At 43.4% G+C, this 25,287-nt stretch overlaps 1 protein-coding gene across 2 annotated transcripts; it reads left to right on the top strand.

The window, feature by feature from the left end:
* The first annotated feature begins 4,952 nt into the window (after positions 1–4,952).
* Positions 4,953–11,920, top strand: LOC112168267 (protease Do-like 10, mitochondrial). Of its 2 annotated transcripts, none has more exons than XM_024305389.2 (8): positions 4,953–5,418; positions 5,691–5,936; positions 7,395–7,590; positions 7,982–8,241; positions 8,857–8,984; positions 9,979–10,182; positions 11,250–11,300; positions 11,457–11,920. In XM_024305389.2, exons 1-8 carry the CDS (start codon positions 5,043–5,045, stop codon positions 11,661–11,663), a joined length of 1,668 nt encoding a protein of 555 aa, XP_024161157.1. In that variant the 5' UTR covers positions 4,953–5,042; the 3' UTR covers positions 11,664–11,920. The 2 variants fall into 2 exon arrangements, 1 of the variants encoding a protein (XP_024161157.1); XR_005800677.1 differs by having other exon boundaries at positions 4,954–5,418; positions 11,235–11,300; positions 11,457–11,510.
* Positions 11,921–25,287: the final 13,367 nt, after the last annotated feature.

Here is a 25,287-nt window from a genome sequence, read left to right as displayed (position 1 = left end):
CCAAGAGATGTAATAGGCAATTGCCATATATTTTTGTTGTAAATGCCAATGGTTTAGCTTTTCTTCAAAGTAGGCTCACTCAAAGTAAGTGTGATGTCTAGGAAGGTTCTGAGATTAGTGGTACTTAAGCGAGCCTTGCTCCACCGTCGTCTCTCTACTCACCTGGTCACATTTATTTTTGAATTACCGAAAGAAGTTAGACGACTACCATTGTTTTGCATTAGCTATCATTTTGGATTAGATTTTGTTTAGTCAAAGAGACAAAGATGTAACTCTGTTGGCTTATGAATAAAATTTCGAGTTCTTTATGACTCCATTTTGATTCTGAGCATATGACTTTTGTGACTACAATGGCTGGGCCATCAGTATTAATTCAAGGACATGGAATAACCCAAGTTCCACTTGCCAAATGGCACCTTAATTACTATCACAGAAACTCTCTACGCTTCTAGGGCGAATCACACCTATGAATAGCTAACGGATTCCATGCGAAAACGTATGTAGAGAATGGAAATGAGTTCCTTTGCAATACCTCTAATGATTGCAAATAATGGCGCATCTTAGAGAAGTTTATGTGTCTCTCTAGTGGATTCTATGTCACTATTCGAGCTATTAATCCAATAAAGTTATAGAGAATATCTCTTGGATTTAGACACATATTGGCTTTGTCACGACAGGATAGATCATCCTAGTCATGATATGATGACCCTTCTATTAAAGACTTCATATGGACATCATTCCTTTAGAGCGAAACGAAGCATGAATCAAAAGTTGATTTCTAGACTAAGTGTGACCGACGCTGCTGCCTAGGGCACCGCCTCCGTCCACCACCAGCCTGGAGCTGGCACAGTCCCTATCCATGGCACCATGGATAACGTCCATCATGGTGATGGCGCCCCAGGTGATGCTGCAATCACTAACTTACTTCAAATAGCGTTTCAGATGCTTATGCCTAACCAAAATTCTCATTGGTTGCTTCTAAAGCCTCTCGCTCTTTTTACAAAGCCCGTTCCTTAGGGAAATTAGGACTAAGACCGTCCTCTGCAAAGGAAATGAACATACTCATTCTGTTCTTATATAGAATCCATGAGGATTCTGTGGATTGATTCAACCAACTTGCGGACACTTAAATATCTCATGATGTTGGTTGACACGCAAATACTCTGGTCATTTGTTGTGCCATTATCCACCTATAAATGCTACTTATGCTACACTCCTAGCACATATCATATGACAACGGGCTCACTCCCCGGATCATCCTATTCAATCAATTGGATTTGACTATGCTAGAGAGTTTACATTGAAAGACTTTCGATGGATATTGCAATGGGACTGATGTTGGACATCACATTCCCATGTACACACCCAAATGGTCTTGCGGAAACGATTACGATGATAGTCCGGACATTGGTAATGCGCACCAATCTCCTTATATCCGCATGGGGTGATTCAATATCGTATGCAGCTATGCTAATTCGTCTACGACCCACCGCCACTCAATGTACCTCTGCGTTACAGCTAGTGACTAGGTACAAGTATAGTACTTACGCATATTTGAGTGAGCCATTTATGTGCCAATTGCGCCGCCATAATGCTCTATGATGAGTCCTTACAGACGAATGGGCAACTACGTTGGATTTGAGACTCCAACAATCGTCCGTCACTTGATGCCCTTGCAAGGCAATCTCATTACCGATAGATTTGCGGGTTGTCACTTTGATGAGACAGTCTTCCCGTCATTAGGGGGAGATAAGAACACGGATGTTCAGCAGGAACGACATGAATTGTCATGGCCTGTCCCCACTATGTCTCATCTCGATCCTTGTTAAAGTGACTAGATCACACAAATATGCTGCAAACAAGCCTGCAAGGAAGGACGTCCCTACGAGACGACGTAGCGCCACCCTACACAGAGGTAGGCATGGTGCCAACGCCAAAGAGAGTGGCACTCTGGCGTTACAGGCCATGGCCCCAGCTAGGATGCGTGGGAGGCCCGTAGGTTCGAAGGATGCTTTAGCACACTCCAATCCTTTGATCATCGACACTCAAAATCCGTCTCATGAGAATCTTTTGGGTTATGGTTATCGGTGGGGGACGCCTCAACGTCAAAATCTATTCCTGAGAATATAGAGCTCTATGAAAATTACACTAGTGTACATGAGACGTAGGATAGAAACTCCATCATAATGATGATGTAGTTGCACATGCGCATGAGTTTGTTGAGTCCGATGATATCGAACCACGCTCCGTTAATGAATGAATGCCAACATAGAGAAATCTGGCCTAAATGGAAAGATGCGATCCAGGTTAAGATGGATTCTCTAACGAAGAGGAAGGTTTTTTGAGCCAATAATGCCAACACCTCCTGACATAAAACCTATTGACTAATGGGTCTTCGTTAGAAAGCGTGATGAGAAAAAGAGATGGCAATCTCGCCTTATGGCGCAAGGCTTTTGGCAAAACGCCCTGGAATTGACTACGATGAGATATATTCTTTCGTAATGGATGTCATTGCACTCCACTACTCTATCAGTTTGGTAGTTTCCGAATAACTGAAAATGCAGCTTACAAATGTGGTCACTACATATCTTTATGGGGATCTAGACACGGAATGTACATGAAGGTTCATGGTGAACTTCATTTACCTAAGTCAAGTGGCTCTAACCACGGAGCGCGTTTACAATAAGGTTGAAACGCTCACTAAGATGACTACTTGATTTGGAAGGGATATGCCCACCCGTTTCCATAACAAGTTTTAGATTCTATCGCGGTTCATGTTGGACATGATCTTCATTAGAAGCCCTTAAAAGAGTGAAGGGAAACCGTTGAACACTTGAAATCCGATTTTGAGATGAAGGATTATGGGAGAACATGATTATGTCTCAGTTTGGAACTTGAGCATCGTTCGATAGATACTTAGGCATTTTGACAAGGTCAAACCTTTAAGCACCCCCATGATCGTCCGTAGTCTTGATCCTGAAAAGGATCCTCTTCGTCTGAAGGATGATGATGAAGATGTGCTAGAGGCAAAAGTGCCTTACTCAAGTACAATAGGCGCATTATTGTACTTAGCTCAATTTACAGGACAGGACATCTTGTTTGCAGTGAACTTGTTAGCTAATGTATAGCTCTGCGCCAACGCAACACCATTTTGATTGGTGTAAAAGATATCATTCAGTACTTGAGATGTACGATTGATATGGGCTTGTTCTATTCCGACAGAGAGAAGATGGATTCGGACCCATCACACACTAGAAACGCCGCCAATGCTGGCCTGCGTTCTCTATCCCCATCTCAAAATGATATAAGTGTTTTGGAAGGTTTTGCTGATGTTAGGTACCTCTCTGACCCACACAAAGGTCGCTCCCAAATTGGTTAAGTGTTCACCATGGGAAAAAACTGTGATATCTTAGAGGTGTACAGAACAGACCGTAGTCTCTATATCTTCGAACCATGCAAAGATTATTGCTCTTCACGAAGTGGTTCGTGAATGTTTATGGATTGGATCCATCATCAAGCATGTTCGAACAAGTGTGGTTTGAAGTCTACCACAAGATGTGCCTACGAGCATTTAGGATAATGCTGTTCGTTTTGAACAAATGAAGCAAGGCTACATCAAAAACAACAACACCAAACATAATCAGCAACAACAGACTCTCCTCAAATACCAAAGTGAACTAGGTTCAATCTGAGGATAATGCGGCAGCCTTGTTTACTAAGTCATTGCCCAAATCCACGTTCGAGAAACATGTGGCAAGAATTGGCTTGCGGAAATTATTTGAACTCCCATGATCGTAGTCATCAGGGGGAGACGGGGGAGATATCTACATGTTCACCTCGAAACGTGAATGATGTGTTGTGCTCTTTTTCCCCTTCGACCGAGGTTATTTTTATCCCACTGGGTTTTTGTTACTCAGCAAGGTTTTTAACGAGGCAATGAGAGAAGCACCGCGTTTGGGCAACACAAGGGGGAGTGTTCAAGTAAACCCTAATTTGTGTTTGGTCCAAACTCTAGGTTACTTGCTCTAGTGGTAATAGGGTTAAATTAGAAGGATTTAGATTCCTATTCAATGTACGATTACTTTCCTTGTATGATTGAGATTCTATGCATTGTAATCCTCTATATAAAGAGGCCCCTATTATCAATGAGAAAATACGGCAAATTATCTCTCAAATATAGTTTCCCTAAAACAAAAAGCATATAAATGGGGTTAGGGCTAAAAACCCCAGCCTAAATTAGAAAGCCGGGCAGCCCTAAGAGCAAGAGGACCAATCTCAAGGCCCAGCAAGATAAATGGACCCAAGCCTAGACCATGTCTCCACCATGCCAGTAGCCGCCTATACAATGCAGGTACTTTTCCGCCATCGACGAGCCTCGCCATGAACAAGTAACACCCGTTTCGCCACGAGCAGCGCCGCCCACGAGAAAAACGAGAAACAGCTCCACGTAGCCTGTATCGACGTTGAGCTCTGCCCTGAGCCCCACGCAGCCCACATCGCTATCGAGTTCAAACCCCGAGCCCCACGAAGCTCGCACTGCTGGATCTGGAAATCCACCATAAGCGCGCCCAGACGCTTAATCCCCATGCTGAATCTGCACAAAAACGACGTCAAAACGCCCAGAGACGCTGGCCAAAACTTGCCACCAACCATCCTGCCAAAAAACCTCAAGACAACCCCTTCTCTTCAGACTAAAAACCCCCGGGCAATGAAGTACCCATCCTGCAGCCAGCAACAGGGACAACGAGGCAATACCGGCGCTAACTATGGCTGCCGCCGGACAGGAAACGTTTGGAGGTGTTGGGTCTCTCTTGCGGCGCTAGGGCTAAGTATAGAATGTTGGGACGTGTTCGGATTGAAATAACAGGAGGCCTTGAAAACCAAAACACTAGGTCGGTTAGCTAGCTGGGCCTTACAAATCAGTACCCATTGTTTAAGGCCCAACTCTAAATCCTTAATGGCTGTGACGCTCTGGCCCTCTGCTCCTTCTTCTTGTTAGGGAACTCAACTCCGGCTGCTCAGCAAAGCGCTGCTGCGTTAAAATGCTGGTTACGTCCGCCCGAACACTCCTCAGAAGGCGGCTATGCTCTATTGAGTTGTTAAAAGATTATACGTCAAGGAGAAGTGGTATTAGCTGTAGTAGCAGTACCTGGGCGGCAGCTAATGTTGAAGAAGATGCTGCTGCTGCTTCTTGTTCCTCGTCTGAGTCGGTGTCGGTCGCCTCCCCCTCAGTCAGGAATAATATGCTCCGACGACGACGTTTCGGTATTCGGAGGAACAACGAGAACCGGAGCACAAAGGATACGGATGCCGTAGAGCTGGCATTGGACTCAGTGGTGAAGATCTTTACTGTGGCGAGCAGCCCTAACTACTTCCTGCCCTGGCAGAACAAGTCCCAACGAGAGACCATGGGTTCCGGTACTCTCTCATTTCGTTTTTCACTTACCAATTTTTCACATTCTGCATATGCATACTACTCTACTCTTCTGTCATACACTAAAGGAACAAAAAATGAAATTATTGTAGCAGCTCAACCAGGCAAAGGAGTTATTGTCAACAAAAACAATCCTCATTTCGGTTCCCAACTTGTTCCAAACCTCTTGGATTTTAGATTTTATTTTTTGGATTAACTCCATCAAATTATTTTACTTGCACAATTCACTCTTACTTCGAGATATTTTTTTATCCAGGATTTGTAATCGCCGGCAAGAAAATTCTTACAAACGCTCATGTAGTTGCTGATCATACATTTGTTCTGGTAAGAAAGCATGGCTCGCCTACCAAGTATAAAGCGCAAGTTGAAGCTGTTGGTCATGAATGTGATTTAGCCATTTTGAGTGTTGAAACTGAAAAGTTCTGGGAGGGTATGAATTCCCTTGAGCTAGGGGATATTCCTTTTCTGCAAGAAGCTGTTGCTGTTGTTGGATATCCTCAAGGTAACAGTAAAATTTACTATTACCACTCTGTTTATTTTATATCAGATCCAATAATAGATCAGTGAAGAGAAACAAAGAAGTTAAATTAATCATAGAATTCATTTCAATGTTTAGAACCATATCATATCAGAACAGAACAGATCTGATCAACAAACAATGTTTCATAATCTAGTCCTCATTTTCTCTATGCTGCAGACTTATCCATTCATGTCTCTTATATGTACAATTTACTTCAATCCATCCTCTGGGTTATCTTCACCAAGTCCATGAATTGCCGGTTAACGCTACCTTATGCACATCTATGAAGGAATGTTATATTCCACCATAGGTTATCAAATGGATTTATGAGAAACTAATCGTCTGATAATATCCGTACTTTTATTTCTGTTATGTGCAGAAATAGGAGTGGAACTATTCTTCTGATAATATCCTTAGTACAGTTTTGTTAGCTTTATTTCCCGACTAGAGTGAATGTCCCTAGAATGTCTGCATAACTTTTCTCAGTTTGATACTGTTATGCAAGAGAAATTTTTTAGTTTTGGCCGTGATGAACCAATGAAATACCAATGGTTTGTTACGTGTTAAATTCTCCATCAGTTTTTTTTTATAGATAGACAAATTGGTTCAATAACCAAAACTTCTCTTTTGATCAATTCTGTTAGCGTTAAATTTTTCTGAATCATCAGAATACCAAGACTCATTTTTCCCCTTTGACATTTTTTATGTTTTTATTTTTGGTGTGGCTCTTTAGGAGGAGAGTTCAAACTCCCTCCTATTCTTGATGCCTGTCATGATAGTAGAATAACATGCGACAAAGAAGTGTTCTGGTCTCTAGTAACAAATACTTTCATCCCCATATTTTAAAAATGGTTGTGTATGATTCAGATTGGTTCAATGGTTGCACAGTGGCCTACTATGCAGGTTACGACACCCCTTTCCAATGTGAACAACCAAACTTTTTTTGGAACGTCTAATGAAAATTACGGAAGTCTCCTGAACATTAGATCGGACTCATAGGCACTGATAGAAAAAATTCCATAAAATATGAGAAGTTCTAGAATATTGACTTTAACTTATACAAAGTGGAGGAAATATGAAATAAGACTCTTTGACAGAGCTACTTGATGGTAAATTGAAACAGATATTTCTAAATTCTTCAATTTTGTATTTTCTTGTTACTTCGAAGAAAAGATTGATTTTTCATTGATGTCACAGCTGTTTTTTTTTTTTCATTGTACATATGCTTGGATAGCGCTTTTGCTTCTCTCAATACTACCTTGAACATTGCTTCTTTACTTCATTGTCCTTGTGTAAAGCCTTCTATCCAGGTAATTAGTGCACATAAGGTCCAGATGGTGGAATTTTTCGTTCACTGAATTAATAGGGAAAGCCTGGGGTATACAGGAAATGTTTGTTAAAAAAAATAAAAATTAATCAATGCTTTGGTTTTGGCCACAGGTGGGGACAATATCTCTGTTACTAAAGGTGTTGTTTCCAGGGTTGAACCTACACAATATGTTCATGGTGCAACCCAGCTTATGGCAATACAGATTGATGCAGCAATAAATCCCGGAAATAGTGGTGGCCCAGCAATCATGGGAAATAAAGTTGCTGGTGTTGCTTTCCAAAACCTTTCTGGTGCAGAGAATATTGGGTGAGTCATATTCTGGTTCAGATTGCCAATTATAGTTTTCATAGCATTATAGGACAGTTTTCTTTTACAATCGTTACCTTTTAGCCATACATGTTGATTATTCTGTTTACACCTAAAAACATATATTATACTTTGGACCACGTGAGTGACATGACATGATCTTTGTCTTAAATCTGAAAATTAATGCAAACCTCTGTAACTTATAGTAGACTGTAGAAGCATTATTTCACTTGTCTATTAAATTTTCTGATTTCAACCAAAGGCATAAATTCATCACCAAGCATCTTTTAGTCCAAGTTTAAGCATTTGCTTCCTTGAACCTCGATCTTGTGTCAGGGTATTGTTCATTTTTGGCTAACATGTCATTGTCTTCATCTGTTGGAATTTCCAGTTATATAATTCCTGTTCCTGTAATAAAGCATTTTATTGCTGGAGTTGAAGAAAGAGGTAAATATGTTGGATTCTGCTCTCTAGGTTTGTCATGCCAGCCTACTGAAAATGTTCAACTCCGGAACCACTTTCAAATGCGTCCTGAAATGACTGGGGTACTAGTGAGCAAAATCAACCCTCTTTCGGATGCCCACAAAGTCTTAAAGAAAGATGATGTTGTTCTTTTCTTTGATGGAGTTCCTGTAGCAAATGATGGAACAGGTTGTCACTTTTACTATCCGTAACTGCAATAACTTTTTCTTTTCTTTTGTGTGGTTCTGGTTCATGCTGTACCAAAAGTAATGTCTTCTTGACTCATTTCAATGAAATTGTAAAAATATCTAGTGAAATCAACAACAGAAAGTTGAAACCGTCAACACAAACGCTGCCAATTTTGTGCATCATTTGGATTGTCTGATGTGTTATTTCCAACCAAACTGTTCTCTGAGTTACCAAGCCACTCTTACGAGGAGTTTGGTAATGCTGTGGTATTTCAGAATCAACTAATAAAAGACTTATACAGATGTACTATTAAACAAGAAAATGTAATTGAAAAGCATTTTCAAATAGGGACATATTATCAGGTTTACTTAGGTGTTAAGAAGACAACATATGAGTATCAGCAGGTGGTGTCCCTAGGGAGATATCTCCAACAAGGTCATTAGGTTGGGTCAGGCTTTACTATAAAAGTTGAAAAATATTTGGTGGTTAATGTAAAATGTCATGATCGTATCAACAAATTGTCCATTTAGCATGGTAGAGGATTTTTTTTTGTTTCCAGTTATATGTTTTTCCTCTTATGTTTTTAATCTGTGGTATGATTTCAACACAATGCAGTTCACTTCAGGAACAGAGAGCGGATAACATTTGATCATTTGGTGTCCATGAAGAAACCCAATGAAACAGCTGTAGTTAGAGTTTTGAGGGATGGCGAAGAATATGAATTCACTATCACCCTTCAACCTGTAAGTCATGGGTACTATTTTTGCATGCTTACTTGATTTAGTGGGTTTTCTATCATGAAGAATAAGTATAAGCTGGGTGTCCTTTGGAGTTGCATAAGATTATTATTTTTATTTTTATTTTTATATTATTGTATTTTCTGTCTTGCAATTCAAATAGAGTAAAACAAGTTGTTTAGGAAAAAAAAAACTCTACTGAAACAACAAGTCAAGAAATTTATGTACCATATCATTAATCCAATAGCTGTTAGCCTGCCCATGGTGAGAGTGGATAATGATTAGTTGGTGCTATAAGTGCAACAAAGATGGAAAGTTGGTTGTTCGCTTGCTTGTAAACTCTTTTTTGAGATATGCGGTGTTTGCAGTGTTTATTGTTTGGCATGCCTACGTTATATATTTCTGGTTGAACTTTATGGTGGTTGGAAAGGGATTGTAAGGAATTAAAGTGTGGTGTAAGGATGTGGGGATCTGTGGAACAATATCAGAATGGTGTTCCATATATCACAATTTTACTAATAAATTGCTTAGATATTTATACATGTGACGTTTGCTAGATTATTTCTTGTTTAATTGTACCTTAGAGATTTAGATGTCCTGAAATTTTGGTCTTTGTTACCTTGTCGCACTTGTGGTATCCAGCTTCTTGTCTACATTGTCACTCTTTGCCATGTTTCAAATGAAGTTTCTTGTTTTAAAGGAGAGAAAAGCACAAGAAGATTAGTAATATTTGAGACTAGCCAGTTTCAGAAGAGAAAAAAGATTTGTAAACTCACTAAAGTAGTAAATGCAACCATATGGATTGTGTTATGCTGTCATTATGCATTTTGGATTTAGCTTTTATACTTGTAAATGCTTGAACTGCCATCTTCTTGCATGGGTAATGAAGATGACATATAAATAGATGAGTGGTTGTTTGATCAGTAATGAAGATCATCTTTCCCATGCAATTTATAGTTACCTTCTTATTGTTTTATTTATTAGATGTTCAATTATGCAGTTACAACCGTTAGTTCCAGTTCATCAGTTCGATAAACTTCCTAGTTATTACATTTTTGCTGGTTTGGTCTTTGTTCCACTCACTCAACCTTACCTTCATGAGTATGGAGAAGATTGGTATAATACTTCACCTCGTAAATTATGCGAAATCGCATTGAGGGAACCACCTAAAAGAGCTGGTGAACAGATTGTCATCCTTTCTCAGGTCTGCTATATTTTTTGTTTTTATTATTATTTTTTTGAAGTACTACTTTTGAATGTTCATTGTACTATTAAATGAAATTCACAAACTTATGTTAAGTTGTGAATTTCATTTAAGTTATCTGACCCAAAATGCATTTTCTTTTGAGTTAGGCAATGTCCTTTTTATAATGAATTTTGTCCTTTCCAATTTCTGACCTGGGTAATTTATCTATTTTAATAAAGTCAAGCCTCTTTTGGATTTGGATCCAGTTCCCAGATAGACTTTTTTGTTATCAGGATCGATAGTCTTACTCACCGAAGGGACAATTTTAAGGAAATGTGAGGGACAAGTGGATCTTAGCCACTTGTATTAAATTTAAATGTTGAAATTCTAACAACTTAAAACTATGCATATATTCTCAACCGTCAGATGCACTTGTCCCTTACAGTCCCTAAAAAATTGTTCCTTAAGTGAGCAGCTCTGTCAGGATCGATCCAACAACATAAGAACTCAAAATATTAGTATTTTAGCAACAATGTAACGGATGCTCCTCCTCAAAATACATAATTGGCATTTTAAAATACCATAACTTTTGTAAAATACTGTTACTTTAATTTTTTTAATTTTATTATGTTATCATAATTTTGACTTTGGTAAAAGAACGATTAAGTTTGTTCTACATGTCCACTTTATAAAATGTGGATGTTAACGTGGATACATTAGAATACATGACTGTCTGTTGTTACTTGGTACACTTAAATGCAGATGTTTGTATTCATAATATTATCTTTGTGTGACCGTACACACATGAATATATAGATATGTTATGCTTGTTTCAAGGAAAACACCTAATTATAACAAAAAAGAAATTGACATGAAATGATTGAAATAGGTTACTGGAAAAGACTAATTACCATTGTTCTGATGAATTGCAGCTGTATGTCCTATATTATGAGTTGCACCACCTTTGGTTTATCAGAAAAAATGCAAATGCTAAACTTTAACCTTCTACTATGCTAGTCCAAATGCAGTAGTCTTTTTCAATTGTCTAGGTGGTGAAATTTGAATTATAGTTTTAATTGGTTTAGGTACTCATGGATGATATCAATGCTGGATATGAACGTCTTGCAGAGCTGCAGGTATGAGCTAATCTCTCAGTTACTGCAACAACTGTTATATCACTTAGTTTTAGGGTTCATTAGTATTGTTAATGTTTCTTGAGGTTAATGCATAACACAGAAGTTGAGACTCTCACACATGCACTTGTTTATGTGTGGTGGAATATATTGTGGCAGGTTAAGAAGGTTAACGGGATAGAAGTTGAAAATTTGAAACATTTATGCCAACTTGTCGAGAACTGTAGTGAAGAGAGCGTGCGTTTTGATTTGGATGATGATAGAGTTGTTGTGTTGAACTATCATTTAGCAAAAGTTGCGACTTCAAAAATTCTAAATTGCCACAGGATACCCTCTGCAATGTCTAATGATCTTTTAGAGAAATAAAATAACTTGCAAACACAGTTGATTTGCCAAAGCTGTGATTTGCCCGCACCTCTCTCCTAAATTGAAGGGCAAGGATCTTCCTCATAATATCTTGTTCGCAACGGACAAGGGTTGAAAAATATTTTTATCTATTTCTTGTTCTGGGTAGGACCTGTGATACTTTTTATTTTATTTTTCTCATTAGTACTGCCGTTTATATTCATTTGACATACTAATATGTAGTTTTTGTTGTGCAAATATATCCCTTAACTTGGCAATGAAATTATAGTAACCCCGAACTCAAAATGGATAGTATGGTAATGCGTACAACATTGAGGCCTTTTGGCCTTGGGGATCTTGCACTTGCTCTTCAAAAATGGCGTAAAATGTCCAACTTTTATAATCGCTAAGCCTCATACACGATCGGCGACTGCCCGTGTGGATGGTGAAGCCTTTTAATTGTCACTCACTTCGTTAATTATTTATTTAGTAATTGTGTTTCTCTGTTTTTTTTTTTTTCCAAAAATTATTTAGATTTCATTATGAGTACCAGTAATGCATGCACAGCTATTTATGGACCTCAAAATAGTTGATTTAGATATAAAGTGGATTTTCTATAGCTTATACCAATGTATTAAAAGGCGCGCCTAAGACCAATGTATTAAAAGACGCGCTTTAAGGCTTCGAAAGCGTGAGGCGTATGGGAAATTGTCTTTATTTTGCAATTGAGGCGTTGAGGCGCTCAAGGTGGCGATGAAGGTGCAGAAGGCGGCGAAATCGGGCCTTAAGGCGGCATGAGCGAACGCTTGGGAATTTTTTTTCTTTTTCTTAAAACATGATTAAATTCAAAAACTAATTGCATAGAATCGTAGATCATGATGAGAGGAGTTAGTTTCATACTACATGCATCTCAATCGGTGGCCGGAGTCGCCATAATTTGCTGCGAAACCGCCGGAGTGTTCAAGCATCTCAGCGTCGATTTGCTCTCCAAACTTTACGGTTAGATGAACGAAGACCAGAGATAGGATGGCGACACCGAGACGAAGAGATTGGCGCCGGTGCGTCGGCCTGAGATGGTTGGAAGGCGAAGTTCCGGCCAGAGCTCCTTCGCGGGTTTCCAGGTTGCGATCCGAGTCACGTGTTTTAGGGTTTCTGGAACTATCTGGATCGTTTGATTCGATCTCCACCTTATATACCCACTCTTGATTGAATTTCGACTGCTCTGATCAAGCGATGGCTAATTTTGACTGCTCAGATTGCACCATGGCATTTTCTTCTTATTTTAAATGAATTTCCATAATTTGCTAACTTTAGAAATTCATAATAAATACTTCAGGTGTCCGAAAAATTCACTGAAAATTTCCACAAGCTCGTTGCATTGCGTACTTTATTATCGGACTCTTAATTTGAAGATCCCACTTTGTGGTAATTTTCATAAATTATTCCCGAGCCTTAAAATAATTACCGAGATCAATAAACTTAATCTCGACTAATTACACATCCACTCCTTAAATATCTTCCGGGGCTCACAGTTATGTGCAATTGGAATTTGAATTTGGATTTGTAATGCAATGTTTGATTCACTACCCTGCAATATTATGAAACAAGGTGGTTCCTTTTGATTCACTTTTTTCCTTCCTTTCACTCCTTAATCATATGAAACAGGGTTCCTAATCGAAAAGCTTCGGTTACAGATTTGGGTTTCTTTCTTTAGCCGAATGATCACATGAACTTTCTCTCATTTAGGCTTTAGGCTTTTGTTGAATTATATGGTTTTAGTACTTGCTTATTATGAATGGATGACAATTTATAAAGTTTTTTTGGTTACAATACATGTTCTATATATAAGACTAATGATTACATAAATACAAGGCTTTTATATGTAAGGCGTAAGCACTGTTGCACTTGAAATAGATATTGAAGTGCAACAGTGCTTAACCTAGCGAGAAACTACGTTCACTTGAAGTGTTGCACTATATGAGTTTGGGCCTTGCAGCCCAACAAGATTATAAAGTATGTAATGGGGTGGTTATCTAAGTGGGAGGAGGCCGAGATCCCTTTTATAGGCAAGAGAACCCCTCTCATTTACGTTTTCTTCAATGTGGGACAAAGAGTCCCATTTGTAGTCTTCAAAGCATGTTGTGAAGGCAAGTTGGCAAGGCTGAGAAGGTTGCTTCCCGTAGAGGTCTTGGCCTCCTCCGACCACCACGGGGTAGATTGGATGTCGGGCTACGGGATGTATGTCTTGGTTGGGCCCCAGCATAGCTTGTGGCCCCCCCCCCCCTAAGACGGTGTTACTTATACTTGGTGATGTAGCAAATCTTCCATACTATTGGAGGTATGTACAAGTCCCCAAGTAAGAGGAGTTTCTTGGTTGGGGAGTTATAAGCATGATGTCATCAAGCATAAGTGACGTTCAAGAGGTGCCGAGCCCCTACAAGTCCCCGAACTCTGTAAGCAAGAAGGGATTCTTCAACCTGTAAAACAAATATAGGAACATGTGCACATAGAATGCCTGTTGTATTGGGCAACATATGTTAGTTGCATTGATATGCATTGGCACATACGAATGTACGAGGTGCATGATACATATTGATGTAAATATGTGACTAGCGCCGAGTATGATCTATTGGTATGCATATACCTCCCAGACACAAGTATTGGAAGCACAAGACTAGCCTAATCAGTGCAGAGTAAAGAAAGAGCTCATAGCTAGGGGTCCTGATACCCCTTGGGGCGATATCGGGAACACCAAACTTCCCACACTGAAGGAAATGAAACCAAGCTAGCACAAATCTGCAACATTAAAGTCATCTCCAACAACCCAAAGAGGTAACTGTTTACTATCGCTTTCCATTATCATTATCTTATAACGATATTGACTTAGGCATCGAAGCGGTACCTGCATTTGCCAAGCATAATTAGCTACAATGAGCCACACTAATACTACCGCCAGCGGTACCAACAACCATCAACGGTGTGACCTACCGAAACACAGCTAAACAAGCTATCACCGAAGCCCCGGCTCACCTCCAGATCACCACTGACGCGCTGCCACGCGCTGAGCCAAGATCGCCTCGCTGAAGCATTAGAAGCTGGGAACTGAAACATATCAATCCCACATCGAAAATAAGGAAGAGGTCAGCCTCTTCCTCACTTATAAAAGGTCCACTCCTTTCTCCTTATTAATTACGCATTTACTACTCACCTATTGTTATTCTGTCAACATAAATACTTTCACTAACTTAGGCATCAGAGAAGATAAGACCGCCCAGCGCGGTCTCCCTCTGATGCCCTTTGTATTTTACTTGACAGGTAGCAGAAGCTTTAAGAATATCACAAGTAGCGGTCCGCCCACCGGACCAACGTTAACCGAGATTTAGCTACCGCTAAATCTTAGACATTAACATTGGCGCTGTCTGTGGGAACCCTTGAGCAAAAGGCCATCCCACCACAACAATCACCATGACTAACGGTAGCTGGGGAAATGCCGAAGGGTAAGCGAACCAGTCCGTCAACCCCCAACCCACCAACCCAGCGGCTAACGTCAACCGTGCCTTATTCAACACTCCAATCAATCCTAGTGTGGAGTCACAGGCCATCCCCCAAATCCAACAAACCCAAGTCTCAGCAGAGGCTCATTCGGGCAGCAATCGTCGCCCACTTGGCCAAGACCTCACCGCTATGTATGAGCTGGCACTGGCGGACCTCTGCAAGGCAAATAGGGAGAGCGAACAGGAGTGCAAGGAAAAGGCCGAGGCCCAGAAGCAGGTGGCCACACTGATGTCAAAATTCGACGAACTGAAGAAGGCGTTGGAGGCAAACGCTAACCCAGCGCAGAGTGAGCCATCGCAGAGTACCAAGCGTAGTCGACCCAACGTCGGCAGATTGGTACCCGCACCAATCATACTGATGCAGGTACCGCTGAACCCATCATAGCTACTAGGAATGGGTCCACCTCCCCCACCCCGACTAATGATAGAACAAGAGGTAGAGTCACAGCCGCACACCAACCGCTCCGCAGCCAAGGCGAGAACTGAAGGTAATCCACCTGCTCCCAGGCGAGAGTTGGCGCATCGGAACCTCCAAGAGGGGCCCGCTGGCGACTCAACAGCCCTAATCCTGGAAAGAATGCAACAATTAGAACAAAGGCTAATCCGGGCACAGGCAGATGCCCCAACGCCAATTCCCAACCAGCTCTTTGAATCCAGGCTAGGGCCATTCACCGCCAGGATTCTGTAGGCAGTCCGACCAGCACATGCAAAGACGCCAAAAATGCCATAATATAGCAGCATGACTGACCTTTTCGTCCATATGGACACCTTCAAGAAAGTCACTAATAACAAGGGATTTGACGATGCCACCCTCTGCCACTTGTTCACCGAAACGTTAGATAGTGAGGCAATGAGTTGGTTCTTTGAATGCCTGCTAGGATCCATCGACTCATTCCACGCACTATCAAACGATTTCCTATCACGGTTCATTCTGTTGGCCCCCGACATCACAACACAAGTCAGTTTTTCAATGTCAAATAGGGTACAAAAGAATCATTGAAGGCATTTATCACAAGGTGGAGAGCGGCGACATCTCAGTGTTGCGATCTTGATAAAACAATGGCCCTGGCAGCCTTTAAGCAAGGACTCCTAAAAGGACCATTTCTATATCATCTCAATTACAATCATCCAAATTCCGCGTATGACCACGTCATGAGCGAGGCCGTCATCCATGCACAGGCAGAGTTCATCACATACGGAGAAACCCCACCACCACCGCCAACGCCAGCAAAGTCCACTCAACCCTCCTCAATCTAGCAAGAGACAGCTAACAAAACCCCTGCTATGCTGCCAACTGATAAGAAGAGAGAGTGGCAACAAGGCAACTACCAGAGCAAGCGGCAAAAGGACCAGCATTACCACAAGGGTAACCGCTCATCCCACGGGGATAACCATAACAAACAGATGGAATCCTCCCAGCGGTATGCAGTGTTTACAGTCCTCACGGCCTCGTATGAAGAGATATACTATCAGTGCAAAGACTAGATCCCACCGCCACCCCCAAGAAGGTACCCAAGGGTGGGAAAATCGAGAAACACAGGCAAGTGGTGCAAATATCAAAAGGACAGCGGTCACAACACCAACAATTGCAACGTTCTCAAAACGACAATTGAGACTTTGTATCGTGATGACAAGTTGGACCAGTTCAAGGTGCATCAGCCACCTCTAGTGGTCACCAACATCGAGCCTATGCGCTGCATCAACACCATCGACGACGGTGCTCCGATCACAAACATGTCTCATAGGGCAAGAAAGGTTTATGCACGCGCTAACCACCCCAAAGAAATTTGCAACATCCGCTAAACTACCAAAATCTGGGTGGGAACCTATTACCTTCTCTAAGGAAGAAGAGCGGGGAGTACATCTACCCCATGACAATCCATTTTTGATCGACGCCAAATGGTCGGTGGGAAGGGTCCTCGTTACAGCAGATCCGCTGTCAATGTCATCTTCAATGGCTACTATAACCAACTCCAATGGAATAGAAAATTACCCCAAGATCACGAGCCCTTGCTCAGCTTCTCCGGTAACGTCACACAACCACTGGGTTCTGACTACATGCTCTTGGTCATCGGAGCTAGCCCATGTACAGCGGAGATACATACAGAGTTCACCGTTGTCGACTGCTTCAGTTCATATAATGCCACCATCAGTTGACCAGTACTCAACAAGCTAAAGTGCATCATCACCGGGTATATTCTTCTCATGAAGTTTCCCACACCCAACGGAACGGGATGCGTGAAGGGAAGTCAACAGCTGGCACGAGAGTATTATTCAACAACTGTGGCACGGACAACACGCCGCCATGAGATCCTAACAGTAGGAAATTAACAATGTGTCGTTAACATATGCAATTAAAGATCCTAGGGACGACGAGGAGAAATATGTGAAAAAGAAACTTGTCAACCCGGAAACATCCTTGAAGGTTATCAGTATCTCCGACGAGCACCCTGAGCAGACGGTCCGCATTGGCACTAAGCTAGCCCCAGAGATAGCGGCAGAACTCACTCAGTTTCTATGAGATAACGCCTCCGTCTTTGCATTGTCCTACACTGATATGCCGAACATCTCCCCTGAAATCATCACGCATAAGTTGAGCATCAAACCGTCTTTCTATCTGGTCAAGCAGAGGCGAAGGCCCTTTGACGAAGAAAGATATCGTGCAATAGGGGAAGAAGTCGCCAAGCTCCAGAGCATTGGGTTCATCCTCCAAGTCAATTATCCTCAGTGGATTTCCAACTTGGTCATGGTTAAGAAACCTAGCGGATGTGTGTAGACTTCAAGGGTCTCAACAAAGCATGCCGCAAAGACAGTTTCCTGCTACCTCGCATTGACTAATTGGTTGGTGCAACAGCAGGACATGATTTGCTCAGTATGATGGATGCCTTCTCAGGATACAATCAAATCAAGATGCACCCCAGCAGCTAAGAGTGTACTACCTTCAAAACCGACAAGGGCCTATACTGCTACAATGTCATGCCCTTTGGATTGAAGAACACTAGGGCAACATACCAGCGGTTGATGAACGCCATGTTCGCGGAACACCTTGGCAAAATAATAGAGGTCTACGTGGACAACATGTTGGTCAAGAGCATCAAGGCCAGCGGACACGTGGCAAACCTCCGAATCATATTCGCCATTCTCTTGACCTATGGAATGTGCCTCAACCCAGAAAAAATGCTTCTTTGGCGTCAACGCTAGCAAATTTCTAGGCTACATCGTCAGTGAATAGGGCATAGAGGCTAACCCTGACAAAGTGCAAGCCATCCTCAACATGAAGTTGCCGGTGTGGAAAGTACACGTTCAGAGCCTCCAGGGCAAGCTAACCGCCCTTTCTCTGTTTATCTCCAGGCTCACTGACATAAGTCTCCCATTTTTCAAGGTTCTGAAGAGGACCCACAAGAAAGTAATTGACTGGACCCCAGATTGTGAGGCGGCATTCCAGAGCTTGAAGGAATATCTGGCGGCAGTCCCACTTCTCTCCATTCCTGTACAGGGTGAGATACTCTACATCTACCTAGCGGTATCCCCATCAGCGGTAAACTGCGCCATTTTACGGCGAGAAGGACAAGACGAGCTCCCAGTATTCTACGCCGGTAGAGGCATGAATGGGGCGGAAACAAGATATATCCCCCTAGAACAGCTCGCTCTAACACTAATTGTCGCCGCTAGATGTCTCTGCCAATACTTCCAAGCCCATACAATCCATGTCCTGACAAACCATCCACTGAGGTAGGTAATGCAGAACCCGGAACATTTAGGGCGGCTCAGCAAGTGGGCCATTAAGCTCAACGAGTTCGACATAGAGTACAAGCCACGAACCGCTATGAAAGGTCAAGCGGTGGCTGACTTCATTGCTGAGCTCACAGAGCGACAAGATGACCCCATCCTAGGGCCAGCGGAGTGCGACACGACCATGACAACCACTGAGGAACATGCAGTCAAATAGCAGTCAGACTGGAACCTCCATGTCGACAGCTCCGCCTGCGCCAAGGCTTGTGGCGCCGGAGTTATCTTTACAGGGCCAGGGGGCCTGAACTCGGAATACGCGTTAAAATTCAATTTCACAGCCTCAAATAATATGGTGGAGTATGAAGCGCTCATTGCAGGCTTACTCCTAGCCATCAATTCCGGTGTTGACAGCGTCAACATATTCAGCGATTCCTAGCTAGTCATCAAGCAAGTCAACGACACCTTCCAGGCCAAAGATAAACAGTTAGCGACATACTTGGGATACGTCAAGACACTTCTCAGGAAATTCAAATTCCACACCATCACACAAATCCCCAGGGAAAAAAACGCCAAGGTTGATTCACTGGCAAGATTATCAATCGCCTAACCACAACAGAGTCCCGCGGACACAAGGGTGGAATGCCTTGACAAGCCAAGCATCACCAAACCTTAGCGAAAATCTTTAACATTGAGGTGAACCCCAGTTGGATGGATGAAATAATCGAATACAAGTGTAATGGAATGTTGCCAACCGACAAGGTTGAAGCAAGGCAACTTAAGCGGAGGGCAACCCGCTGTAACATCCAGAATGGCAAACTTTACCGCCAAGGGTTCTCCCATCCCAACCTTCGGTGTCTATCCCCAGAGTAGGGAAATGTCGTTCAGGCAATGATACACACTGGGGAATGTGGAAACCACTCAGGTGCCAGGTCTCTGGCCAATCGCACAATACGATAAGGCTACTTCTGGCCTACGCTTGGCGACGACGCCAGAAGGGTTTCTAGGTCTTGCCACAAGTGTCAACAATACGCTGACCTCCCCCATGCCCCTGCAGAACCACTTTCGATAATCATCAGCCCATGGATTCACTCCACGTGGGGCCTGGACCTACTTGGCAAGTTCTCAACCGCTAGGGGTCAGTTCAAGTACATCATTGTCGCCATAGGCTACAACAACAAATGGATAGAGGCGGAACCTCTGACGGCAATAACTACCGCCATGGTAACTCACTTCCTCTGGAAGAACATCTATTGCCGCTACGGTGTCCCCCATACAATCATCACAGACAACGGTTCACAGTTCAACAACAAAGAGATCATATCTTTGACCGCCAACCTAGGAACCAAGATGAGCTTTACATCTGTCACTCACCCCCAAACCAATGGACAGGTTGAAGCGCCAAACAAGATAATCAAAAAACTGCTAAAAAAGAAACTCGATGATGCCAAGGGTTTATAGGCGGTGAAGCTACCGGAAGTTCTATGGGCCATCAGGACAACTCCAACAGCCACTAATGGTGAAACACCGTTTTGTTTGATGTTCGGGATTGAGGCCGTCCTACCCATCGAAGTCACCCAGTCTACCGCTAGGGTCGAAGGCTATTGCTCCAAGACCATCAGCGAAGGCATCAACCTCGACAAGGATCTCCTTGAGGAGAAACGCTACAAGGCCCATTTGCACAACTTGCAAAACAAACAGCGGGTATCGCGTTTCTACAACGCCAGAGTCAAAGCCTGGAACCTCCAACTTGGGGATTGGGTCATGAAGGAGGTCATTCCCTACTTGGGAAAGACCATACAAAATAGTGGAAGTCGTCAGCCCTGACACCTTCTACTTGATGGACAAGGATGACGTCACCACGACCCACCCTTGGAATACCGAACACCTTCGGTATTATTACAAATAGTGATGGCGCTACCCAAGAGCATCTTGACTTAGCTAAATTTTTGTTCAATATTTAGCTAATGGAAGCTACCCAACAGGTACAACCCCTCTTTTGTAAATGCTGATAACTCAGTTATCAATGAAATGAGGAATTATTCAAACCATTGTTCTCCATAGCACAAGTTAACTGCCAACACCAACAACACTCATCGGACAACGTCCGCTACATTGTGCAATTGGAACAATTTTAATTCCTTTAATGTTTCATTGATTAACAAATGCATAAAGTCAAAGTTCTGTCGGCATCCAAACATCCAACCAACGCTAACATCTTATCAGCGGAAACCACACAGATAATTTTAACAGAAAAGGCATTTCATTATAGGTTGGGACTCCCCAACCAAAAATTTGTCCAAGTACAGATGAAAAAACGCCTCAACGACAACAGCAAAATAACGGAACGAAGCTAAGAAAAGTAGGGCAGCGTCTTCATGGGTTGTTGGAGGCGCCAGTCAAGCCTTCAGCACTAGCCTGGGTAGTCTGGGAGATCGAGCGGCTTATCTGATCTGACCCCGGAGCAGTGGGACTCGGCGTCACCATCGTACCGTCCTCTCGCATATGGGCTGCCAAAAACTCGGCGCGGGAGACGTCTGATGGAGTGGGCAATGGTGTCTGCTGGGAATCATCCGCCACACGCTAGCCACTCTCTCTACTGCCAGACCTCACACCCTCAGGTTGGCTGACCACTAGCTCGCTTGCAGGCGGTTCCCGCTGGTCAGAAGACCTAGGCTGAGGCTCCTTGCTCTAGTCGATGACACCTTTCTTATCTAGCATATCAAAGTTGGCAGCGGTACCAGCCTTCGCCACCTCCGTTAGGGTGTGCTTAAACTCTAGAGACCGCTTATAGGCCTCTACAGCGACGACGTCCACCCGAGCCTTTTCAGTTCCCAGTCGGGCAACCTCGTCCTCCAGCTTTTTTAGCTCCGTGACCTTAGCGGCAACCTCGCACTGAAGATTCTCGACGTGCCGCCCCTTGGACCCCACTTGCTCCTGCAGTAGGGTAATATAGCGCTCCAGTTGCGCCACCCTGTTGTTCTGCTCAACATCTCTATTGATGGCGACAATCAGCTTGCCACGCACGTCTACCAGATTCACCTCTGCCTTGGCAAGGAGGCCCTCGGTCTTCGCTAGTTTCTTCGACGTCCCCTCCAATTCCCGCTGAAGGTCCGCAATTTCATCCTTCAATTTCTACTCCGCAGGCGACAACTTCGACGTCGCTAGGAACAACTCATGCAACCCAACCGACAAATGGCCAAAGGCTGAGTTGAACGGCGATTGTTGAATGGCCGTAGGGCGGACAGTCCCATCCATTCCACCAAACCCAAGCCGCTCGCAGAGATGGAAGAGGAAGTCCCGCTAGGGATCCGTCAAGAACTCAGCATAGTTGGAAAACGAGTTCAGCCCGCTCTTCGGCATGTCCGCACCATTAGTCACCGTCACCGTCTGAGGACCTTGCTTAGCCCTCTTTTGCTGGTGGATCTCATTCAGTACCGAGTCCTCCAGCTCCTCACCTTCGACGGGGTCATTCTGCTGCCATTTCTTTTGCAGAGGACCTTGAGTGGTGACCCTCGGCGGATCCTGTGGCTCCAGGCCCGCAATGGCAACGAGATCCCTCGTCGGTACCACTCTCTCCCTCTGGGGCACACGCTGATTGGCGGGCACTCTCTCCTTGGGCTTCTCGGGAGCAACATGAGCCTGGCTCCCTCCAGTAGCCCTACGTTAGGCTCGAGACTCTAGCTACACGGCAGTTTGACCGGCAGCTGCGAGATGGGAGTGATGGGGCATCGACATCACCACCTCAGCCTCCGAGTGGCTCAACGCCTGAGTTTGAGGATCAACCATGGTCTGCTTTGCGCTAAGCCCAGCGGCATACATGCCCTCGTCAAACAGATCAGACAAGGAATAAGTTGGCGGGAAACACTTACCAGGGGTGCGAGTCAATTTCAAGTCTATCAACAACTCCCAGCCGGTGAGCAAGCGAAGGTCAAGAAGGTTGTGGTTCGTCCAGCAACATCTAATTCAGGCTATGTGACACCGCTCCTCGCGCGTTAACGTGAATCGCAATCCCGCTACACAAGGTGGACAAAAAAACAATGTCAAAAAAAAAAAAAAATCTGGTCAGCGAAGACTAGTGACAACCTCGGATAGGTTGGAACTCCGACTTAATCCTAAATATCGGCGGTTCCTCGTTCACCCCCGCGTCGTACTTCCACCCCGCGGTAGCGACACAGAAGGTAGATCGCTAGGGGGACATCGAATCCTTCAAATTCTCGATCAATTTCGGCGTCCCCTGGCGACGACTAAGATTCACCTGCCCACTACACCCTTGGCGCCTCACATAAACACGTTTATAGAAATGCAGCACCTCCGCCACGGTCGGACCCTCGCAGCCAGACAACCGCCAGAGCGAGTTCAACGCCATCAACAACCGCTACATGTTGGGGCAAATTTGTCCAAATGCAAGCCAAACTCGCAAACCAAAATCTGAAAATTTGGCAGAAGCGGAAGTGTCACCCCCTGGCGGAAGATGGCTTCGTGAACGGCAGCGCACCCAGCTGGCAGAATGGATGCTCTCTCATCCCTCGTCGGCGGACACAACTTCACCACGCTAGGAAGACGAGACACCCGCTTCAGCCGGTTGACGGCCGCAACAGTCATCGGACCCCCCGCCTCGTCAACAAGGGTCCCATCACTAAGGACCCACTCCGATTCCACTTCTTCCTCGCCAAGGTAACCGCTAGTGGCACTGTTACTAGCTAGCATATCCTCACGTTGCTCAAGAACGGCGGTTTCATCCCTCGTCCTTGAGGTTTTGGCCCGTCCGGCACGGGCCATGGCGCTTTCCCAAGGTATAGTTTGAAGTGGTTCGATGTCTAGTGGTTCCAGCAGTGAGGTTCCTACAGGGGCAGACGTACGCAATGAATCAATAAATATCCTATCTGCAACGCTGATCGACAAGTTAGACCCGGAATCCTCACTGTTCAGATCTCTACGATGCTAGCCATCAAAAACCCTAAAACCCAAGTTAGTCAGTTTGAAAACGATCTAAACTATCCCTATGTCAAATTTTAACCCAGAACACCAAGAACAACCATGCCCAGAAAACCCAAAAAATACCAAAACAAGAAAACAACATATGCATACCCAAAACCCAGATTCGACCATCTAGCAAATCCAGAACCACCAACCTTCTGCCACAAACACATAAACCACTCCCAAACCCTTCTAGACCCTCAGACACACCACAACTTGGCCGCAATTACTTCTAATAACAAAAGCATCAACTGACAGAAACAAGAGCAACAAAATAAACACGGGGCTCACCAACCTGAGGTACGGGAGCTCTGAGGCGCTTTAGGATGCTTGTCTTCGCTTCTAGAGGTCTTTGTCCTCCAAGATTAACAACCTCACACGAGTTGCAGAGCCCTTTCCTCAATGCTTAGAGCAAAAGCTTGAAGACGACGATATTGGTTCAAAGTGTAGAAAGTGTTAAACCACTTGGTTTCCCTCTCTTTTATGTCAACATCAACCAGATCCAGGCGCTAAAAAACGACATCACACGATAGCCGTACACGTGCCCCATGATCGCACCTACTCTCCACCTCGGTTACAAAAATAATATTTACTCGCATTTATGACGATGAGACGAGCGTGATGGGTATGTGTACACACACACGCTAACCCAATGCATGACAGCCACGTGTCGGGAGCTGTCAGACGAAGCGTCTATAAGAAGTAACCGTAAAAAAATCAGACATACCATCCGCCAAGCGAGATAGTCTCCTCTAAGCGCAACACTGCTAGCAGGACTTCTCTATTTCATCTTGCAAGTGAGACAGTCTCCGCTAAGCACAACATGATGCGGCTGAAATAGCCTCACAATTTAACCCTGCAAAATGTAGCTGTTAGTATATGATAAGCAGAGATTGTTCAGTCCGAAGATTATAGGGTACACCTACACAAAAAGGTCAATTAACAAATAAAAGAATAAAATGGGGGGTTTTGAAATATAGTTCCTAATCTACTTAAAATAAAAACAAAACAAATAAAACTATCTACAATGATCGACTTCCCTAACCTAAACCACTACCACTCAGAAATTATTAAGTGTAAAAACATAAAATTTATTTCAACATGCTACAAAAACGTGCCCATCTTAAATGCCTAGATAAGAGTCCAAATGAAAAGCTGTCACAGTCCAATCCATTTATCTGATTCGTTCTAATGTGGGCTTGGATCAGAAAAGTCCTTACCAAGCCCAATACTACTAATTTTCAAAAACACTTAGCGTAATTCTCTTAACTAGTAGTATTATCTAACCCTCGAATCAACTCACACGTGCAAATTAACCATTACACATAGAATTTAACACGTAATTTCCAGAATCATTTAACCATTGAAACATGGTTTTTACC

Source organism: Rosa chinensis, chromosome 5 (assembly GCF_002994745.2).
Source record: "Rosa chinensis cultivar Old Blush chromosome 5, RchiOBHm-V2, whole genome shotgun sequence".
NCBI classification, from domain to species: Eukaryota; Viridiplantae; Streptophyta; class Magnoliopsida; order Rosales; family Rosaceae; genus Rosa; species Rosa chinensis.
The sequence above is the reverse complement of the archived record's forward strand: the minus strand, read 5'-3'. Positions and strand labels throughout refer to the sequence as shown.